The 23,583-nt window shown below is 38.4% G+C and overlaps 2 protein-coding genes across 3 annotated transcripts in view; one reads left to right on the forward strand and one right to left on the reverse strand.

Moving 5' to 3' along the window:
* Nucleotides 1-5,911, forward strand: part of CENPJ (centromere protein J) — a 55,196-nt gene extending 49,285 nt beyond the window's left edge. The window contains exons 11-16 of the mRNA XM_003796694.2: nt 2,792-2,856; nt 3,074-3,187; nt 4,494-4,634; nt 4,711-4,795; nt 4,868-4,988; nt 5,565-5,911. Of these exons, the coding sequence (XP_003796742.1) occupies nt 2,792-2,856; nt 3,074-3,187; nt 4,494-4,634; nt 4,711-4,795; nt 4,868-4,988; nt 5,565-5,757 (719 nt within the window). The 3' untranslated portion in view covers nt 5,758-5,911. The remainder of the gene's footprint in view (nt 1-2,791; nt 2,857-3,073; nt 3,188-4,493; nt 4,635-4,710; nt 4,796-4,867; nt 4,989-5,564) is intronic.
* Nucleotides 5,912-8,213: 2,302 nt separating this feature from the next.
* RNF17 (ring finger protein 17) overlaps nt 8,214-23,583 on the reverse strand; it is a 124,117-nt gene continuing 108,747 nt past the window's right edge. For both annotated transcript variants that reach the window (XM_003796695.1, XM_012809497.1), the window contains exons 30-35: nt 22,027-22,083; nt 19,558-19,674; nt 18,213-18,381; nt 14,795-14,930; nt 10,803-10,992; nt 8,214-8,312 (exon numbers count right to left, since the gene is read on the reverse strand). In XM_003796695.1, coding sequence (XP_003796743.1) covers nt 8,214-8,312; nt 10,803-10,992; nt 14,795-14,930; nt 18,213-18,381; nt 19,558-19,674; nt 22,027-22,083 — 768 coding nt within the window. The remainder of the gene's footprint in view (nt 8,313-10,802; nt 10,993-14,794; nt 14,931-18,212; nt 18,382-19,557; nt 19,675-22,026; nt 22,084-23,583) is intronic.

Consider the following 23,583-nt stretch of genomic DNA (forward strand, 5'->3'; position numbering starts at 1 on the left):
GCACTCTACCCAGGGGGATAGCTTGAGGTTCCGTCTCAAAAAAAAAAAAAAAAAAAAGAATTTACAATTTTGGCCAGTTGGATATGAAATGGTAGTTAATTCCCCTAGCATTGGTAAGGCCTTGTGAATGTGAACTACAAAAAAAATGTTAACCCTTCCCCCCCACCCCCAGCAGTGGGGCTGACAGGACCACCCCTCCTGGCTAAGGAGATCCCCTAAAACTTGAGTTGCCTGGCCATGAGAAAGACAGACAAGATCAGACAAGCCTCATGATGTCCCCCTCCCTTCTTAGATCCTCTGTGACTCATTAACAGGTAGAAGGCTAATGCAAGACATACCTGTAGGTCCTCATTATACACAACAAACAAACTACTTGAGTCTGAACTTAAGTCCTGTACTTTGTCTGATTAACAGACCCTTTTCTTTAGTGGGCCTTCCTTTTTGCTGACTCCTAGTCTTTTTGACAAAGCCTAACTCTTTCAGCCAATTGTCAGCTAAAGAATCTTTAAAACTCACCTATGGGTTTCAAACCCACCTTGCTTTGATATGTTCCCTGTTTGGGGGCCAAATTAGTGTATGTTTTCCATGTATTGATTTATGATTTTACCTGTAATTTCTGTCTCCCTAAAATGTACAGAACCAAACTGTAACCCCACCATAGACATTCCATTTGCTCCAAGGCTTCTGGGCTGTGTCTCTGGGTCATAGTCCTTAAATTTGGCTCCCAGTAGACCTTTCAGTTATATTTTACAGAGTATGGCTTCTTTTCCATTGATGTTAGCATCTTTTCTTACATTTAATGGGCATTTGGGGATCCTTATTTGTGAATTGCCTGTTCTTTTCCTTTTGCTCATTTAAAAATTGGTGGGGAGCGGGACGGTTCTTTCTTTTTCTTGAGGTTATTTTCTGGACTAATCCTTTGTCAGTTTCAAGCACTGCCAATATTTCCTCCCAACCTGGGTTTAGCTTTTCTATGTGTGTGTGGTTTTTTTTTTTTTTTTTGAGACAAAGTCTCACTATGTTGCCCTGGGCTAGAGTGCTATGGTGTCATAGCTCACAGCAACCTTAAACTCCTGGGTTCAAGTGATTCTCTTGCCTCAGCCTCCCAAGTAGCTGGGACTATAGGCGCCCATCACAATGCCCAGTTAGTTTTTCTATTTTTAGTAGAGGTAGGGTCTCGCGGTCTCAAACTCCTGAGCTCAAGCAGTCCGCCGGCCTTAGCCTCCCAGAGCACTAGGATTACAGGCATGAGCCACTGTGCCTGTATCTTTTGATGAAGCCAAATTGTTACTTTAATATAGCTGAATTTCATTTTTTTTCTTTGAGGTAGTGCTTCTTAAGTCCCTCTCTATCTTAAGGTTATAAACATACCCCGTAAGTATCCATCCAGCTGTCCCAGCACTGTCAGTCACCTAGTGTTTGCTCACTTCCCTGTCCTTGGTGTGTCGAGAGGTACATAGTCCTCCAGATGGTGTCAGTTTGTGTTCCTAGTCACTTCTCCTTATTCTGCCCAGTTGGTAGATACTTTGGGGATTTAAGTTAATGTTAATTCATAGTCAGTCTGAGAGAGAATTAATCTTAAAATATATATATATATCTTGGTTCTGCTTTTTATTATTTGACAACTTTGGCAAGTTATTCAACCTCCCAGCCTTGGTTTTCTCACTTATAAAATGGGAGTAATAGTCGGCTCTTCTCTAGAGGTGGTTGTAAGATTAGAAGTGATATAACAGCCCCATTTATACAGTTTATTTTATACATATACCCTGTGGGGTGGAGGCTGAGGTTCTTGAATTGTCTCAGATAGAGCACTCCTGCCCAGAGCCCTGTCTGTCATCTGCTTAGGCCTAAACCTCTATGTACTCCAATTTCTTTTGTCTTTTCCCTCCACACCCATGAGTTCCTATACTAATCATTACAATGTTGATGATCCATTAATTATGTTGAATAATGTCAAACTGCTGACATACAGCAGTTAGGGACCTATAGGCAGTACATTCACAAGGTGTGAGAGGACCATTCCTGTCCCCAGGGGTGCAATATTGCTTCCTGCATACCCAGCAACTTCCTGGCTGATGGCCTACCTCTGTTCCCCCAGATTATTCTCCCATAGCCTTCAGAGTCTGTTACACTCTCAGATTGTGGCACTTGCTGGAATCCTTTCTTCAATGTCAAGTGTTTACAATAGGATCCATTGACATATAGGAAGTAAATATTAGAACTTCAATATATTTTTAAGACATTTGCCTCAATTTGTTATTGGTGGTATGTGTGTGCTTGCTTTATAATGTATGTTTTGGGGGTACAAAATTGGGGTGCTGGTCATGATATAAGAAATTTAGACCAGCCACAAGGGCATTTAAGTTTTAACTAAATACCCAGTTATCTGGTTAAGCCAAATTCTCTATTGTTGGATGCCTTTTTTTATCTTTTTTATGCCTTTTTTAGCATCACCATGCTCTTAACTGTCCTTGTGATTGTCTCCAAAATACCTTTGGGGTCTGTCTATAAGGTTGAGTGCCTATCTCTTCTTCAAGATTATAAATGCTCTGATAACAGAGATTGTTTTTGTCTTTATTGGCCACCCAGGACTTAATGCCTATATAAACATTTGAATTTATGTAATGAACTACAGATTACTAAAGAAATATTAAGGCATCCTTAATTAATGGATAAAGGACACCAGTTCATAAAAGAAGGGTATGAACTAAGGATATGTTGGTCCATGTTAGTAAATTTAAGAATTTCAATTAAATATTACAACTTAACTCTAACAATTTGATTCTAACAGGGAATCCACTTCAGAGATCAAAGTCTACACGTCCTTGTGACTTAGGCCATTCAGATAAGGGGCAGGTAAATCTCTATTTTTATACATTCAAACAGATTCCACAGGATTGGAATCAGTTTGTTAACTGAGTTTCTAAACCATGTATAAAGGAGGCTTTTTACTTAAATTGAAAATGTTTTATATGTAATACCAAATACTAGCCATAAAGCTCTATATAATATTATAATCTGGCTCTGGAAATAAGTGTAGGTTTTAGCTGCTTGAAATGTGTTGTCCTTACAGGCTGCCTCACCCAGGGAAGCACTGGAACCAGTGAACTTCCCAGATACTGAATATAAAGAGAAGGAAGAAAAAGAAGAAGAAATACAGGGAGAAATCAGTCATCCTGATGGAAAGGTTAAAAACATTTTTGAAATGATGAATTCTGTAAAAATAGAATTGAAACACTTAAATTCTAAAATAATCGATCTTTGAAACTGCTGATGGTGACTTTAGTATGTTAGGGCTTGAGCTTTTTGGGCTTCTTTGAAAATGCTTAAGCACACAACATACATTTAGTTGCCATTTCTGATTTAGAGATGCAGCAAAAAGGAGGGCTACAGTCCCTTTGTTAAGTATTTTCTTCTTGCTCCAAACAGAACTAAACAGACTTTTTAATCCTTGGCACCTTTTAAAAAGCCTCATTCAAGGCCAGGTGCGGTAATCTTAGCCCTTTGGGAGGCCAAGGTGGGTGGATTGCCTGAGCTCACAGGTTGGAGACCAGCCTGAGCAAGAGCCAGACCCTAACCTCTAAAAATAGCTGGGCATTGGGTGGTGCCTGTGGCTCAAAGGAGTAGGGGGCCAGCCCTATATGCCAGAGGTGGCAGGTTCAAACCCAGCCCCGGCCAAAAAAAAAAAAAAAAATAGCTGGGCATTATGGCAGGAGCCTGTAGTCCCAGCTACTCGGCAGGCTGAGGCAAGAGGATCACTTGCTCAAGAGTTTGAGGTTGCTACCTCTATGGCACTCTACTGAGGGGGACAAAGTGAGACTCTGTCTCAAAAAAATATATATATTAATTAATTAATTAAATAAAAGGCCTCATTCATTTTAGGCCTTTTTCTCTTGCAGTTTCCCTTACATAGCTCCTGACTCAGGGGCCATTTTCTCCATCCTCAGCCTGCACAATTTATTCTGGTGTTTAGGGAAGTTTCTGAGTGAGAGGACTGCCTGGTGGTGTTCCAGTTAAGAAAGAGAAAGAGAAGGGAAAGGACATAACGAAGGTTTGTTAGAGAGAGGTGATAAGACTAGGTGTATGGAAAATTTATTTTTACATACCCTAATCTGACCTATTGTTAATTGTAATCATTGATTGGAGTTTACTGCTAGCCTTAAGGAATGAGAGGAAGACAAAGAACAGCAGTTAAAAGTTGTTAGACTTTTTTTGTGCATAGTTGACCTTAAGGTAACAAATAATTGAAAAGAAAAGGTTTTCATTTTTTTAGGTAAATTCCAGCTAATAAATGGAAGAGGAATCAGAAAAATCACTAGTTTGCAACTCCTGATGAATTAAAAGGCTATTTTGAGAGAATGTTTTACTTTTTATTATGAAAACTTCAAAGTAGACAATTGGAAGAATTAAGGTATATTTTATTAATGTGGTATTAAGAGGAAATCTTCCCTAGTGACAATCTCATGGTTTTTTGTTTGTTTTTGTTTTTTAAGGTAGAAAAAGTTTATAAGAATGGGTGTCGTGTTATACTGTTTCCCAATGGAACTCGGAAGGAAGTGAGTGCAGATGGGAAGACTGTCACTGTCACATTCTTTAATGGTGACGTGAAACAGGTCATGCCAGATGAGAGAGTGGTACGTTTCCACAGGGTCATCCTCTGTAGCTTAGCTGTCTCTGGGGAGAAGGTGTCCTGACTTTGTGTCTTTACAGATCTACTACTATGCAGCTGCCCAGACCACTCACACCACATATCCAGAAGGACTAGAAGTCTTACATTTCTCAAGTGGACAGATAGGTACAAACTTGGCTCTGCTCTTCTTTCTATCCTTTAAAAAATAAAATATTTACAATAACCTTTCTTAAACAGAAAAACATTTCCCAGATGGAAGAAAGGAAATCACATTTCCTGACCTGACTGTTAAAAACTTATTTGCTGATGGACAAGAAGAAAGCATTTTCCCAGATGGTACAATTGTCAGAGTACAACGGTATGACATCATCATGTTCACCTATAGTGCCTGTCTGGCTGTTCAGAAGTCTTGATTCCTGGTCTTTACCCCAGCCTGTTTCTTTAATGGCACATTACAGAGGGGTGAGGTCAGTTTGAATGTCTCACAAGCACTTCAAGCAGTCAACTTGGTGTTATTTTTCATATTCTGCTTTTTGTTCCATTGTTGCAAAACAGATGTTAAGTCTGATGGTGCCCCTTCCCAGGAATGCTGCTCTGTTCCCCACCTGATAGATAGAGCAGGTGCTGAGATGATTTGGTGATAAGGAGGGTCAATGCTTTTTCTTAGAGATAGAACACATGTAAAGTTAAAAAAAACTTAAGCATTTTTTGTGGTGAAAATATGAATTCATTAAAATAACCTTCATGGGCACACAGAAGGGCTAATCTGATGATTGGAACTATCAGAAACATTGTAGAAAGAATCTGCAATTATATAGGGAAAAAAACAAAGTATGTCTCTAAAAAAAAAGTCAGAATCAAAAGTCTACTTTTAAATAGTTTTCCTGTTGTATACTTCCTAATTTTTAAAGAAATTCTATTTTAAATTTTATAGGGATGGCAACAAAATCATAGAGTTTAATAACGGCCAAAGAGAACTACATACTTCCCAGTTCAAGAGACGGGAATATCCAGATGGCACTGTTAAAACTGTATATGCAAATGGTCATCAAGAAACAAAGTATATATCTGGTCGAATAAGAGTTAAGGACAAGGATGGTAATGTTCTAATGGACACAGAATTGTAATGATTCTTGTGTGACTAATCATGAAGTAACACTAACTGATTGACTTGTTTTAAAAATGTACATTTCTTGCAGATTCACTCATTATATAGAGTGTCTGTGTGTACAAGTGGAAAAGATTGTATGGGTTCTAAAATAAAAGTTTGCCCTGTAGCATCTTCATTTTTATATTCTTTGAAATACAACAAAGACAGCTTTTATTTATAATCCACCTACCCTATCTTTCTACATTTAAGACTAATGAAAGTATTACTACCTGGTTATAAACTGTGTATAGTTCTTTAATAAATGGGTGCTTTTATTGGTTGAAGAATTATTAAAAACCAAGAAGGGCCAGGCTGGGTGGCTGTGCCTAAAATCCTACCACTTTTAGGAGGCTGGGTGGGGAGGGGGGAATGGCTTGAGCCTAGGACTTGGAGGCTACAGTTAGCTATGATGAATCCACTGCCCTCTAGCTCAAGTGACAGAGTGAAACACTATTTCAAACAAAATGTAGTACAGAAAGTCCATCACACAGACGTCCCATAGGCACATCAGCCATGGAAGGACCTGCATATAAAGTAGACTTAAGAAGTAAAGGAAGCTCTCCAGCCAAAGTAGCACTGTGTTCAATTAGTACCAAAATTCGAGGTTTGCTGATTGTAACAATGAATGAATACAAATAGGTCAAATAGTACAAAAGGTAGTAGATAATCATAGGGATAAGAAAGCAATTATAAAACAAGGTTGGTTTACAACTTTTCAAAAATGGTGTCCATTGAAAGAAGGGTGGGTCACCTGTTTGTAAATATGTGTAATAATAAGATGAGACCTTACCTGTGCAAATATAACAAATGTTGACAATGTAAAAAAACCCAAAATGTATCAAATCCAGATGTTTTGATAACTGAATATGAACAAACTTTAAAACTTTTCCAAGTAAATAATGGATTTAAATATATAACCTCAGGAGGGGGAAGGATTTTTAAATGAGACACAAAAAGCACAAGCTTTAAAGGAAAAGGTTGATAAACGAGGGGAAAGTTTGTCAAAAGATACAACAAAACAGGGAAAGGACATGCCATACATATTCCTGACAAAGGATTATGCCAATCCCTTTTCTACAAAGCAATAGGAAACTTGCAAGCAACTGACTAGAAGACAAAGGATATGAACAATAAAGTACAGAATACTGAGAATGTTCACTAACAAGCCAGGAAGCACATTAAAACATAGAGATAACTTTTCTTACTAGTATCACAGTCGGGCAAATAAAGGTCTGGCTACATCCAAGTGTAGGCAAGAATTCAGGCAACTGATAGTGAAGTAAATTGGAAGAGCTACTTTTTAGAAAGCAATTACTCCATGACCCTGCAAATTCCACTACTATGTGTATGTACTAGAAAACCTCTCACACGTACCCAAGGGTCTTACAGAAGATTTGTAATTGTGAAAAACTGTTAACTAAATATCTAACAAATTAGCATGTAGCAGTAAAAATAAGATAAAGCTATATATACCAACATGGATACATGGTGCAAATAGAAAATAAAAGACAATTGTGTGATACCACATAATACATTTAAAAATATACAGAGCAATACTATATATCATTTATGGATACATTCATAGATTAAAATTGTAAAAACCTATAAAAGAATGATAATCACCAAATCACAACAGGACTGCTCATCTCTACATCAGAGGGGAGAATGTGATTGGGAAGGGTGATATAGGCACCTACAACTGTACTGATAAGTTTCTTATTTCTTAAACTGAATCATGAGTTATAAAAGAAACTAAAACTTTTTCATGTGTCTAAACTATTTCATTTTGAAATTATAATAAAGTAAGCAAATGTTTGAAAGCAAATTTTTATTAACTATTTTTTCTGATTTCTTCCACACAATTTCTAGTGGTTCAACATGTAAGAATAAGCAAGAGGGGGAGGGGAGAGCACTATTGCAGAACAAGTCAAGAAAAGTAAGCCCCCAATGGTCTAAATACAAAACTTCCTTCTGGGCTGCTACATATGCTCTGTATTGTGCACCTGAAAAACAAAATATTTTATTTTAAACCTTTGCTGAATGTTAATGTTCAGATCTTGTTGCTTAATCTCTTGTTATGGATAAGATAAAAGAGTTAGCTGGTTACCCACGTATTTTAATAACTTGTTATGAGTATACTGTTCAGCAGTTATAGGTGCACATCAAACATTCATGTGCACACATCATGGTGTCCCACTCTCTCACCCGTCTGGTGCTAGGAGTCATGACAGCCATCCCAAACATTATTATATATGGGGCTTCTTTCACATGGGTGCTTAACTATATCTGGAAGAGAGATTCTTGTTGAGCTTTGCCATCATTCCTTTGAGAAGTCAAAGGGAACCCAAGGGTGCTTAAAGACCAATTTGGCATTAATCTTTGCTGTGTTATTCCCATGCCTTATGCTGACTCTGAGGGGTAGGAGAACTTACATCATTCATCTACGTCTGCGAGCCCCACTTCTACTAAGGACATATGAACTGCGTTCTGCTCGTCTTCATATAATGTCACTATTTGCTCTGGTGCCTGAGCCTAAAATTAAAAGATACAGTTGTAAAGAGAACACAGTAATGTCTTTGCTGCCTTTTCCTTCCTACATGTGGCCATTCACATAGAAAGGAAAAGGCATTCTCTAGATTTATTTATAATTTATACTCTACTTCCAAAAGACATCTGTGATGGTTCCCTATTAAATTCCATTCTTCTTAAATTCCTCCTCCAGAAGGTTCTCCTAGATGGAGCTAATGGGCTTTTAACACCACCATCTAAAGTCTATTTGTATTCCATACAGTAGATGTTTATGCATAAACTGACCGTGATAGTTAATTTTAAGTGTCAATTGGCTGGATTGAGGGATGCCCCAATGGCTGGAGAGGTACTGCGCTCCTTGGTGAGTATATGAGGGTGTTTCTAAAAGAGACTCACACTGAGTCAGTGGACCAGGAGAGGAGGACCTGCCCTCAATAGGGGCAGGCTTGAGGAGGCTGGGCTACACAAGTAGAAGGAGGAGGGATTCTTTCTGCTCTCTCTTCCTCCCAGAGTGGGATGCCTTTTTTTCTCCTACTCTTGAACATCAGACTCCCATGTTCTTTAGTTTTTGAACTGTAGGACTTGCACCAGTAGCCTCACAGGGGCTCTCGGACCCTGGTATAGGGAAAGCCTGTCTACTTCCCCAGTTCTGAAGCCTCTGGACTGATCCATCTCCAAGGTGTAGATGGCCTACCATCGTACCTTGCCTGTGTATTCAGATGAGCCAATTCCCTTATAAATCCTCTCAAATCCTATTGGTTCTGACTCTCTGGAGAGAACCCTAATATACTGACCCAAGTTTTGAATGTTACTCAGAGGTGAAGAAATATGTATCTATAAGAAATACTTGCCCTGTCTATATTTTCTCTGTTCTTGAGAGAAACCTCACATGTGCTATTTACATGGCTCTCTGTACACACAATAGCATGAAACATGCTGAGGTTTTCAAAAAGCACTTCCTACTAACAGTACTGTTTCATTATGAGTTCATTTTTGTCATAGGCATAGTCAGTATGCCAGAAATTCCAAAATCACAGGACCAGGCAGGTGCTGCAAAGGTGGAAAGCAGGTGGGCTGCACACCGGTGGTGAGGCCTGGCTGGTAGGAAGGTGTGGCCCCCATCCGTAGGGCTGTTGCTACCCATGCAGCTGACTGCCGCTTCCAGGGGCAGATCCAAGATTCCTGGACTTTAATCAGAAGCCTGAAATACAGGCTTTCAGTGTGAAATTTCCAATTTTACAACACTATACACTAAATTAAACATGGTGTGGGCAAGATTCTGTCTAATTCCCTTGTGACATCCTAAACCTCAGAAGTAGAAAGCATGTTTATGTTAAGCAGTCTGGAATTTCTAACTTAATGTTTTGAAAAATTTCCCCCTTGTAGAACTCAGCCTACTTATTTGACCTGATATGGGTTCAACTACATGAAACAATTTAAAATTAGTATGATTATAAGATTAGTACAATTTAGTATAATTCAAGCCTTTTTTTTTTTCTTGAGACACAGTCTTGCTTTGTCACCCCCAGTAGACTGCTATGACATTATAGCTCACAGCAACCTCAGACTTTTGGGCTCAAGTGATTCTTTTGCCTCAGCCTCCCAAGTAGCTGGGAGCTGAGATTACAGGCACCCACCACAACGCCCAGCTATTTTTTTTTTTTTAAGAGAAGGGGTCTCAGGCTACCTCAGGCTGGTCTTGAACTCATGAAATCAGGCAAACCACACCCACCTCAGCCTCCCAGAATGCTGAGATTATAGGTGCGAGCCACCGCACCCAGCCAATTCAAGCCTTTCTATGATGACCAGACTCCTTTCTTTCCCACTCTTCTTTTAGAATGCAGTCTCTTTCCTGTACTGGACTGCCTGCCAGGAAAGAGCTTAAACACCCTTTACTGAACTCTCCCCATGTAAATAGTCACTTATTGCACTCCCCGATCCTGAAATTTACCTATACCTCTGTTACTTGATTCCATAATTAATGATATTTTATGTCACTGTAAGGTACTAAAAAAATGCTAAACATACCCAAGCCCTTAAGACATTTTTTTTTTTTTTTGAGACAGTTTCACTTTGTTGCCCTCAGTAGACAGCTATGGTATCATAGCTCACAGCAACCTCAAACTCTTGGGCTCAAGCAATTCTCTTGCCTCAGCCTCCTGAGTAGCTGGGATTATAGGCGCCTGCCACAATGCCTAGAAAATTTTTCTGTTTTTAGTAGAGACAGGCCTTGCTCTTGCTCAGGCTGGTCTGGAACTCCTAAATTCAAGCAATTCACCCTCCTTGGCCTTCCAAATTACTAGGATTACAGGCACTAGCCACTATGCTTGGCCAAGCATTTTAATAAGCCTTAAAATTCATCTCATAGAGATAGTCTATATGCTTTGCTTTGTTAATTTTTGTAGGTAGAGTTGCAAACAAAGCACTTTACAAACTTAACAGAGACCACAGCAATAGCTTTAAAATAATTTTGGCTAATTAAGACATATTTACCATGGAAGAAGCATAAAGTTGCTTTCCTTGAAGACAGTCTATCATAGCCCACAATGCCTCCATGCTCCATTCAGGACAATATGGTATTCTTGTCTTTCCTGAATCTTTTAGGGGAGGTTTAAACCCTGCCAAGAGAACCTTTACAGCTCGTGCTGGATATTGCATGAGATGAAGAGGAATTTGACGCAGTCTGTAACAAAAGAAATTCTTAAATTAAAATGTTTATAATGTCACAATTAAAATTGTAGGTAAAACTACAAAACTCGTAGAAGAAAATGGAAAGAGCCTAATACTGGATTTTGGAATGAATTTGGATATGTCACCAAAAGCACAGGAAACAAAAGAGAAATCAGATAAAATGGGACTTGTGTACCAAGAGACACAACAGAGAATGGAGAAAATACAAATAAAAGTAGACATTTCTTCAAAGAAGATACATAAATGTCCAATAAGAACATGAAAAGATGCTCAACATCACAATGCAAATAAAATCCACAATAAGATAACCACCTCAAACCCATCAGGATGGCTACTATTAAAAGAAAAGAGGCTGGCCCCATATGCCGAGGGTGGCGGATTCAAACCTGGCCCCGGCCAAACTGCAACAAAAAATAGCCAGGGATTATGGAGGGCGCCTGTGGTCCCAGCTACTCAGGAGGCTGAGGCAAGGAGTTGGAGGTTGCCTAAGCCCAGGAGTTTGAGGTTGCCGTAAGCTGTGATGCCACAGCACTCTACTGAGGGCAACAAAGTTAAACTCTTTCTCTAAAAAAGAAAGAAAGAAAGAAAGGAAACAAATATTGGTGAGAATGTGGAGAAAATGGAATCTTTGGGTGCTGTTGGTGATAATATGAAATGTAGAGCTGCTGTGAAAAACAGTGTGATGGTTCCTTAAAAAAAAAATGAAGCACAGAATTAGCATATGATCCAATAATTCCATTTTTGGGTATATACCTAAAATGATGAAAAGCAGGAAAAGTACACCCATGTTCATATTCACAATAGCAAAAAAGGGGAAGCAACCCAAGTGTCAATCTACCAGTAAAGGGATAATTAACATGTAGTATGTACTAAATGAAGGGACTTCAAAAATTCATGTAAAAGATGAAAATAAAAATATAAAATTTATTTCTCAACATAAGCTCCACCAAATTCAAGACATTTCTGTAAAAGCAATGATACTAGCCAATATCCTGAAGAATTGAGGCCCTGGGAATTCAGCCACATCAGTGTGGTCTTTTCTTCCATTATTAATTGACAAAAAATGGGTGCACTTTAAAGACTTTGTAAGATTGGGAAACATAAAGACTTGGATTAGGAAACGAAGGCTCAGTGCCTGTGGCTCAAGTAGCTAAGGCACCAGCCACATACACCTGAGCTGGCAGGTTTGAATCCACCCTGGGCCTGCCAAACAACAATGATGGCTGCAACAAAAAAAATAGCCAGGTGTTGTGGTGGGCGCCTGTAGTCCCAGCTTCTTGGGTGGCTGAAGCAAGAAAATCGCTTGAGCCCAGGAGTTGGAGGTTGCTGTGAGCTATGATGCCATACCACTCTACCCAGGGTGACAGCTTGAGGCTCTGTCTCAAAAAAAAAAAGAAACAAAAAGAAGTCAGAAGAAGCCAAATCAGGACTTTAAGGTGTAAGGTACATGTAGATGAGTAATGATTTCCCATTGAAACATTTGCAAAATTGCCCTTGTTTTATGAGGAATGAACAAGAACACAGTTAAGGTGGAGAAGGACTTTCTGGTAAAGCCTTCAGGGGTGTTTTTCAGCTTTTTCAAAACACTTTTATGATAAGCAGATGTAACACATATCATTCATTCTTTGACCCTCCAGAAAGTCAACAAGCAAAATGCCATGAGCATCCCAACAACTTCTTGCCATGACCCTTTCTCTTGACCAGTTCACTTTTACTTTGACTAAAACATGTCTACCCCTTGGTAGCCATTGCTTTGACTGAGCTTTTAGGATCATACTGGGAAAGCCATGTTTATCTCCTGTTAAAATTCTTCAAAGAACTGCTTCAGGATCTTGAGTTCACTTGTTTAAAATTTCCACTGAAAGCTCTGCTCTTGCCTGCAGCTAATCTGGGTGCAAAAGATTTGGGACCTATCAAGTGGAAAGTTTGCTCAACTTTAATTTTTTAGTCAGAATTGCGTAAGTTGAACCAATTGAGATACATATGGTGTTTGCTGTTGTCTCTGCTGTTAATTGTTGGTCCTATTCAATTAGATAAAAACATGTTTAATTTTTTTCTCACAAATTGATGTGGATCGTCTGCTGCTGTGGGCTTCATCTTCAAAATTGTCTCATTCCCTTCGCAAAATGAGCTATCTATCCCTTTATAACTGCTGATTTCCTTGGGGCATGATCCTGTAAACTTTTTGTAAAGCATTGTAATTTCACCATTCTTTCACTCAAGCTTCACTATAAATTTGATGTTTGGTTTTCCTTAGATTTTAAAAGAATTCATCTTGTTCTTTTCAAACTGATGTCACAGTGCCTTGACATCTAGATCCTCCTCAGATATGTTGTGACAAGTCAATAGAAGTTCATCTTTTAAGTATGTTTTAGGAGATGTATTTTTAAAAGTTTTGTGGCAAAAAACTGAAATCCCTGCACTTTTTTGTGATATGCATTTTCCATGAACTTTTTGAAGACTTCATACATAAAATGGAATGTTATTATTCTTTTCTGAGACAAGTCTCACTTTGATGCCTTGGGTGGAGTGCTGCGGCTTCAAGCTCACTGCAACATCAAAGTCTTGGGTTTAAGCGATTCTCTTGCCTCAGCCTCCCGAGGAGCTGGGATTACAGGCATCCACCACAATGCCTGGCTATTTTTAGAGATGGGGTCTCACTGTGGCTCAGGCTGGTCTCAAACTCATGAGCTCAAGTGATCTACTTGCCTCAGCCTCGCAAAGTGCTAGGATTACAGGCATGAACCACTGCACCCGGCTGTAATGTAACATTGTTCAGTCATAAGAAGGAAGGAAATTCTGACCTATGCTATAACATAAATGACTCTGAAAAACATTATGCTAGGTGAAACAGGCCAGACACAAAAGGACAAATATTGTATGATTTTCCTTATATGAGGTGCCTAGAATAGGCAAATTCATTGAGCTAGGTTGCCAGGGACTGGGAGAAAATGAACTAGGATGCTATTGTTTGATGAGTGCAAAGTTTCTATCTAGAATGACAAAAAAAGTTCTGAAAATAAAATGTGGTGATAACTGTATAATGTGACTGGTATTTAATGTCTATAGCATACTTAAAAATAGCTAAAATGGTAAAATATATACATTTTAACAAAAATCCAGGGCAGTGCCTATGGCTTAGTGGGTAGGGCGCTGGCCCCATATACCAAGGATGGAGGGTTCAAACCCGGCCCTGGTCAAACTACAACAAAAAAAAATAGCCAGGCGTTGTGGCGGGTGCCTGTAGTCCCAGCTACTCGGGGGGCTAAGGCAAGAGAATCGCCTAAGCCCAGGAGTTGAAGGTTGCTGTGAGCTGTGTGACTTCACGGCACTTTACTGAGGGTGACAAAGTGAGATTCTGTCTCTACAAAAAAAAAAAGTCTGGATTGCAAATTCCTTATAAATGGCTTTAAGAGATTTTTTTCTTTCAAGCCAGAGTCTCGCTATATTGCCCTCTGTAGTGTGCTGTGGTGTCACAGCTCACAGCAACCTCCAACTCCTGGGCTTAAGAGATTCTCTTGCCTCAGCCTCCCAAGTAGCTGGAACTACAGGCACCTGCCACAATGCCTGGCTTTTTGTTGCAGTTGTCATTGTTGTTTTAGCTGGTCTGGGCTGGGTTTGAACCCACCAGCCTCTGTGTATGTGGCTGGTGCCATAAAGACTGTGCTACGGGCACCAAGCCGAGATTTTTCTTTTAAAAGAGGCAAAATCCTCTCAATAAAGAACTAACCAAAAATACCCCTCCAAAAACAAAACTAAGTACTAATTCAACTAAGTTGACTTTATTTTTTTACCTGTTTACTGTCAGCTTTTCAGTTGATCCATAATCAACAAACTGTACTAGAACAGTTAAAGGATTAAATTCTTTAATGGAAACAATCTTTGCTCTATACCATAAGCCATCATCATATTCTGCAAGGCAAGGCATTTCTGGAAAGACAGAAAAAAGGGAAAAAACATTGCCTTATATTTTATTAAAAATGTTTTTTTTTTAATCGTAAGAAAAGGAAATCAGTATTACAAAAGGATATCTGTACTGCCAGCATTGCAGCACTATTTACAATAGCAAAGATATGAAATTAGCCCAAGTGTCTGTCAGTACAGGACTGCATAAAGAAAATGTGGTGCATATACAGAATAGAATGCCCCTGAGCCATAAAAAAGAATGAAATAGTGTCATCTGTGGCCAACATGGAACTGTAAGTCATTACATTAAGTGAAATGAGCCAAGCATAGAAAGACAAACATTGCATGTTCTCACTCATGTTTCACTCATGTGTGAAATCTAAGAAAGTAGATTTATTTCATGGAGCTAATGAGTAGATTGCTGGTTCCTGGAGGCGGGGATAGGGGTGTATATTGGGAGCAGGAGGTGAAGAAAGGTCAGTTAATATGGTTGGTGGGCACAAACATAATTAGAGAGAACATGTTCTAATATTCAACAGGACAGTAGGGTGACTATAGCTGACAATATATTGTCTATTTCAAAATAGCTAGAAAAGAGGACTTAAGATGCTCCCACCCCCATAAAAATGATAAATGCTTGAAGGGATGGAGAGCCCAAATACCTGACTTAATGATTACACTTTCCATGCATGTAACAAAATGTCACATGTACCCCATAAATGTACACTGATATCATCTATCAGAAATGTTTTTTATACAGAAGAGTACAAAGAATATTTAACAACCATATATATGTCCATCATCCAGAACTAAACTATGAACTGTTAGCCTGTGTTAGCTTCTCTCTGATAAATTTTTCTCCACTAATTTGTAAGGATTAAGATTCAAAGAAAGGCATTTCTGTTCTTGAGTTCCTAGTTCTTCTACTCCCTGGGACTTAGCTCATCTTACCATTGTCCCACTTCCTAACCTCCCCTAATCACTTTTGGTTTGGGGACAATAAATATGTTTTTTCTGCTGTTCCTGGCTTCAAATCTATCCTCCTCCAATCCATTCTCTTTAAGACCACTAGGATTAATTTTTAAAGTCCAATTACCTTGCTCTCATTTACTATTCTTCAATGGCATATTAACTGCCTGTGATCACCAAATGCTCAGCATTGCAATTTACAGACTGTTTGTTTTTCTATATAGTTCCTACCATATCCTCAATGATTTACCTAAACAGAATTACTTAATATATTTTAGCTCATGGCTGCCCCCCCATCTAGAATGTTCCCCTGAGCCTTTTTTTACGGTAAACATCTCTTCTTTTCAAAGAACTGCAACATAACTTTTATAAATCCCTGATTAGTAACTACTTATCACTGCTTTCTCTGTGATCCCATGGCATCATACCTACTCCTTTAATACGAGCTGTTCTTTTCATATTGTGCTTTTTTGACATGTCTCTTTTCTGTTAGACCACCTGTTCTTTAGTGTAGAACTGTCATTCGTATTATTAACAATATTTGTATTTGTATTATTAACAATAATGGTACCTAGCACAAATACATGCTCAGTAAAAAGTATGCTAATGAGACTAGGCTTGAGTAAAACTGGAAAAATTAGTATAGCATATCCTTCCCTTTTCTCCGTACATGCTTAGATTTCAGAGTAGACGGCATGTGCCTCTCTTGCTCTACTTCCTCCCTTATGTTTTCATGTTTTTTTCGATATAATTTCACAAGGAGGAATCAAGTTTGGGTAAGCAGCATCGACACTAAATGACTAATGTACACAGATTTTTATTTCAAATGATTTTAGCAGAGATTTATAAACAATTTCTTGCATATATAGTCACCAGTAGAACAGTAAATAATCTCATCTAGCAGAGCTCTTCTGCATAGTAAATAACTGAATCACTTAAACAATCCCTTCTAACTTTTACTGTTTCTAGCCTTAAAAACTTAAGTTTCATCTCCCCAAATAAAACTTTAAAACAAAAAATCTACTGTCATCTTATTTTAATTCATAAAACCACCCCTTCAATATAAATTCCTTCTCCAAATGTACCTATTTAACAGGCATTTGCCTTTGAATTAATCTGACCGTATGCATACTTAAAACTTTTTATTGAAGTATAAAATACCTATATAAAAATACATAATTATGTACAGCTCCATAAATTATCATACGCAGATTGTTTGTGTGATTTCCCTTGAGATATGAACACAATGAAGGAATTATGTCTTCCTGATTATAAATCTGAGCATATAAAAGAAATACTGAGTTTATTCTTTCACTCATTCAATATTTACAAGTACCTGCTTGTGTCAGGTACCCTTTTATTTGCTGGCAACATGAGAGTAAGAGGGGGATGGTGGGGATTGGAGATTGTGCTTCTTTACTTAAGGAAGTTAGGGCAGACCTTCAATAAACAGAGATCAAAACTGTCACAGACAGTTTGGAGGAGGAAGAAGAGTTCAGGCAGAGGATAAAAGCAAAGAGAATTTATCAGCTAAAAGCAAGCCACAACCAATTAAAATCTCAGACATTAGGCTGATGTGTCTTTTTCTTTCGCTCAAATAGCTTCTGATATGTACAAAACAGCAAGCATAAATACATCTCTATGTATCACATTTTGCACTAACTAGAAACATTTTCCTCAGGAAAATCACACACACCTAGTTAATAAAGATGAGAAGAATAGACTGACCTACTTGACAGAAATGGATATAGTTTGAGCCCTCACTTCAAAATTATCATCTTATGTGGCTTATAATTAATATTTTGCTATTAAGGTCTTGAATGACAACTCTCATAATTTCAGCTACTGGTAAAACTGCAATCTTAGAAAATCATCTTTATACAATTCTCTAACACAGCCTGATTTTTGGAAAGTAAAAGTGTGTCAGGGGAGTCCCCTAACTTCTCTTAGTCTTCCTAATCTATAAAGTCATCTACACTTGCAGGGGTGTCCAATCAGTGGCCTATGGGCCACATGATGATTTTGTGAAGACTTTTTTGCTTATCTGTGGTGTCAGATGTCACAAAAAACATGCATGGGCTTTTCTGTTGCTAATCAACTTCTGTTAGTGTTTGTGTACATAAAGTGTGGCCAATGCTGCTTTTTCCAAAGTGAAGCAAAGAAGAAAAGAGTTTGGGCACCCCTAACAGGTATCTTGAGGAGCCAAAGAAAGTATGCATGTGAGGTATTTCCCTCAGAAAATATTGACTGACATTAGAAATAGCCCAAACTCCTCAGCCCATTAAAGTAAAAGTTTTATTAAGAATTATATTTCATTCAAAAAGTTATACATTATACCTGTTCTAAAATCTGTCAGAGGAGGAAACATCTCCACATTCTTATTACACCTCTGCAGTGCTTCATCGAGGCTCTCAGATTCTGACTCCCAGCTGACTCCACTATCATCTGTGTCACTGTGCTGGTTACAGTGATTATAGTGGTCTACAGAATCAAGGCAAATATACACCTATGTGGGGAGAAGGAAAGGAAAAAACTTTCAAATTCTGTAATTTTTAGTATTCATTTATGTGGACAAAATTATTATGCCAGGCAGCCTCCAAGGGCAACCCCAGGGATCACCGCCTCCTGATGCTCCCTGTATCCTTCTCACATTCTTCCACACTTATCTTGTGATCAAGAGAACATGACTGAGGTGATGGTGGTGCCTGACTGCTGAAGACTGGATTGTGAGAGACACTTGGCTTCTGTCTTGGTGGCGCTTCAGAGACAGCACGCTCCAGGACCCTGCAGCCATGCTGTGAGCAGACAGCCAAAGACACCGGGCACAGGCCCGGCACTGAGTGAGTCCTTTGGGAAGTGGATTCTGTACTGTCCACCCAGATCTTGACTGCAACCTTAGGAGAGATCCTCAGCTAAAGGACTTAATTAAGCAGCTCCCAGATTTCTGACCCTTATTTGTTTTAAGCCAGTAAGTTTGGGGTAATTTGTTATGCAACAGTAAAATGACCAATACAAAAATTATAAAAACCAGCAAAAGCTGTATACTACCATGCCCTCTGTGAAATCAGACAGAAGATCCTCCCCTTGCCTGCAAAAGAATGGCTTATTGTGTGAAAGGCTGAAGCAGTTGTTGATGCTACTTATCATTTCTTCCAAAGACATGCCACTGAATTTTCTTCAGTGTATTTATTCATTCAATCAATATTCATCAGGTGCCTGCTATACGTGTACGTATCAGGCATTATTCTAGGTGCTGGGGATACATCAATGAACAACACAGACTGTCTTCATAGAGTTATATTCCAAGGGGCAGACAGACATGATGAGGAAATGGCATGGAAGAACCCAGGGCAGGGTGAGAAGCACGAAGAGGGCAGGGGAATGAGATGTTCACGATTTAACCAGTGGAAAGAGTTCCACCTTAAAAATCTAAATAATCACCAAAAACATAACACTGAATGAAGCAGTACAACATTGGGAACCCAGCATGGGCTTAAGAAATACTTGCTGTAAATGTGAACAAATATTTGAACAGGATATTATAGGGGCAAACTATAGAGGTCAACAATTTTTAATGACTTAAAATCAGGAAGAAGAAGAAATGAAGAGTCAATCCTAGTGTTTAATAAGACTAGTAAAGCTTGCTATATTTTTGATCACAACTGTCATTTAGGTTACATACCTCATTAGGTGAGACAACATGTTTCACTTGAACAGCATAGAATTCTTCTGGGGGAGGTAGAGATGAAGACAAATATGGTGGTAAAATAGCAGTCTCTGTTTCAGAGGAAAGCAATTCCTAAAACACCACACACAAATAAATTCAAATTTCAGGATGACAGTTACAAAAATCTGCTACATTATGAAAATTCATTATGGTAACAATTTACTTTGAATTAGCAGAAAGAAAGCTCTCTTAAATACTAAATACCACAAAAGGATTTTATTACAGTAAGATCAAAATGTGATGACAAAAAAAGATCTTTAATATACCTCTGTTCCCCAATTTAAAAAAGTGTTTTGTGCAAAAAATGCATGAGTGTTTATAAAGATCTACAAATATACACATAACATTATAGAAGAACGGTTAACAAATGGTTAATATAAATGCTACTAATGAGTGGGACTGGGGTGTTTGAGGTGCAGAATGAGGAACATATCCTTTTTTATTACACATTTTTTCAGTATTTCTAAGACTAAGCATTCTATAATATAATAAATGAAAACTAAAATAATGTATAAAATGCCGTATTAAAATTTAAGTTATAATTATCAAAAAGCTCTATTAAAGCTAAAGAAAAATACAAAGTTATGTGATTCCCAAGAGGATCACAGCACCTAGCAGTTGTTAAAAGTAAATACATATAAAAAACACGGGTATATGTTTTGAAGTACAAGCAATATATTTTAAAAGTATTCTTCTTATCCTTAAAGACTATGGTATTATCTTAAGAAGTAAAACCATCATATGCAAATTTGTAGGTTCATTTGTTACTGTTTAACATTTCCGAACAGGTAGTTAATCAAAACAGAAAACAAAAAAATTATTTGAACCTAGGAAATTCAGCAAAAAGTGGCTGCTGTTGAATTTTACTAATTTGTTAAAATAATAAGCACTACAATAAACACATTATTTTCATAAATATCATTCACTGGAATTGACACTCTACTAATAAACTACAAAGTTTTGCTTATTAAAACTCCTCCTACACTGAAAAGCACAAGTGACAAAAGAAAAAACATAAATTTGACTTCATGAAAATCACAAACTTTGGTGCTTAAAAGGACAATATCAAGAGAGTGAAAAGACAATCCACAGAATGGGAGAAAATATTTGTAATCATATCTGATAAGAGGCTTGTATATGAATGACATAAAGAACTCTTATAACTCAACAATAATGAGATAAATAACCCTAACTATAAACAGGACAGTGGATTTGAAGAGATTTCTTCAAAGAAAATACATAAATGGCCAATAAGACACAGAAAAGGTGCTTAGCACTGTTAATCATCAGGAAAATGTATATCAAAACCACAATGATATGCCACTTTATATCTATCCTAGGATAGCTGGAAATATAGGTGATCTGGTGAGGAGAGGGAGAAAAAGGGATCCTCACACATTGCTAGCATGAATGCAGAATGGTGCATGCAGCTACTTTGGGAAAGTCTTGGAGTTCCTTAGAATGGTAAAAGTAGTTACCAGACTCAGTAATGTTATTCCACTCCTAGACACATATCCAAGAGCAGGGAAAACATAGGTCTACATAAAATCCTGTACATGACTGGTGTTACAATCACCAAAAAGTGGTGTATCCATCAACAGATGAATTAACAAACAAAATATATCCACGCAATGTTTTTTTTTTTTCCCCAGTTTTTGGCCATGGGTGGGTTTGAACCCACCACCTCTGGCATATGGGGCCTGTGCCCTACTCCCTTGAACCACAGGTGCCGCCCCAATGCAATTTTTTTTTGTTAATTAAAAAGACTCAAGTACTAATACATACAACATGTATGAACTTTCAAAACACAAAACATGCTAAGTGAAAAGCCTGTGACAAAGAACCACATTATTCTATGGTCCCATTTATATGAAATGTCCAGGATGGGCTCAGCACCTGTGGCTCAAGAGGCTAAGGCGCCAGCCACATACATCTAAGGTGGCGGGTTAGAATCCCCAGCCCGGGCCCGCCAAACAACGATGGCTGCAACCAAAAAATGGCCAGGCGTTGTGGCAGGTGCCTGTAGTCCCAGCTACTTGGGAGGCTGAGGCAGGAGACTCGCTTGAGCCCAGGAGTTGGAGGTTGCTGTGAGTGTGATGCCCTGGCACTCTACCCAGGGGGATAGCTTGAGGCTCTGTCTCAAAAAAAAAAAAAAAAAGGAAATGTCCAGGATGGATGGGCAAATCCACAGGGACAGAAGACTAAGTGGGCATCGTGAAGTCAGGGATGAGGAAAATGGTGAATGACTGCTGCTGGTTTAGAGCTGCTTGGGGGAATTAGTGGTACAAAACTCACTGAATACTAAAACCCACTATGAAAGAACTTCATTGTGTTATGAAAGAAAACTCTTACTTCCTATCCTGCATCCATCCTTTGTATTGATGGAGTATCTAAAGTTTCTAAAACATTTGAATTGCTACTTACCTCAAATCTTATTTCCCATTCTTCTTCCTCATACTTTTTATCACAATCTGTTGGTTTCTAAAATATAGTATTATTAGTAATTAATGAGTAATATAGTTAATATATTGAGTATATAAGTAAATCATATATACCCCCATATTGAGTTATATAGGAGTAAAACCCCCTTTAACTATTCAATATTGTTTTAAGGCACTTTCATATTTCATCCCACAAAAACTGGGTACATGTCTTTATGGGCATTCATTTAGTTATTTAAGATTAACTACTGGAAACTTTAATGTTCTGAGTAATCATCTGTCTTAATTTTTCAACAATAAGAATTCTTGCAGGAGGAGCTTCTCCAGTGTGATTCAAACTGACCAATGAGAAAGGTACCTGTGGGTTGGAACTTTTTGTATGGAGATAAAAAGGAAAAGACCAAGCCAGTGGGGGAGCACAGCCATTTTGAGATTTTTTAGATTTGCTATTGCTCCTCTGGCTGAATAAAGCCTTTTTCCTCTTTAAAAAAAAAAAAAAAAGAATTCTCAAAACTCCAACCTGGAGAATACAGTGAGACCCTGTCTCTAAAAAAAAGAAAAAGAAAATTAGTGAGGTGTGGTGGGGGGCATTCCCAGGTACTCAGGAGGCTGAGGCAAGAGGATTGCTTGAGCTTAGGAGTTTGAAGTTACAATGAACTATGACTGGGCCACTGCCTTCCAGCCCAGGTGACAGAGTGAGGCCCTATTTATTGAAAAAGAAAATAAGAGAATCCTCAAAATTATGCTAACACATGTCAATGGTAAATAATTTAAAAGTGGGAGCTCTTATCTTTTCCTATAAAATGTTTACAGTAAAGAGTACAACTGGCTCGGCGCCTGTGGCTCAAGTGGCTAAGGCGCCAGCCACATACACCTAAGGTGGCGGGTTAGAATCCCTAGCCTGGGCCTGCCAAACAACAATGATGGCTGCAACCAAAATATGGCCAGGCGTTGTGGCGGGTGCCTGTGGTCCCAGCTACTTGGGAGGCTGAGGCAGGAGACTCGCTTGAGCCCAGGAGTTGGAGGTTGCTGTGAGCTGTGAGGCCATGGCACTCTACCCAGGGGGATAGCTTGAGGCTCCGTTTCCAAAAAAAAAAAAAAAAAAAAGAGTACAACTAAGTAATCTTTATAAAACTAGTTTAACAATAACATACCTTTACCTTTCTTAAACACTTATACATACACAAAAGTTACTGCTTTAAAGAACAAGCTGGCATTTTATCTTTAATATCACAGTTTCTACTTGAGAGAAGAAAGTAGTTTTCTATATTGAAGAGAACAGTTGGTGATTGTGTACTATCACCAAAATGAATATTTAAAAACCTAACAAGAAGGCCTCGCATGGGTGGCTCATAGGAGCATTGCTTGAGCTCAGGTACTTGAGACCAACCTGAGCAAGAGTGAGACCTCATCTCTACTAAAAACAGAAAAAAATAGCTTAGTGTTGTGGAGCTGCCTATAGTCCCAGCTACTCAGGAGGCTGAGGCAGGAGGACAGCTTGAGCCTAGGAGTATGAGGTTGCAATGAGGTAGGCTAATGC

This window comes from Otolemur garnettii, unplaced genomic scaffold (genome assembly GCF_000181295.1).
Source record: "Otolemur garnettii isolate 467f Iridium unplaced genomic scaffold, OtoGar3 scaffold00106, whole genome shotgun sequence".
In the NCBI taxonomy this organism is placed as follows: Eukaryota; Metazoa; Chordata; class Mammalia; order Primates; family Galagidae; genus Otolemur; species Otolemur garnettii.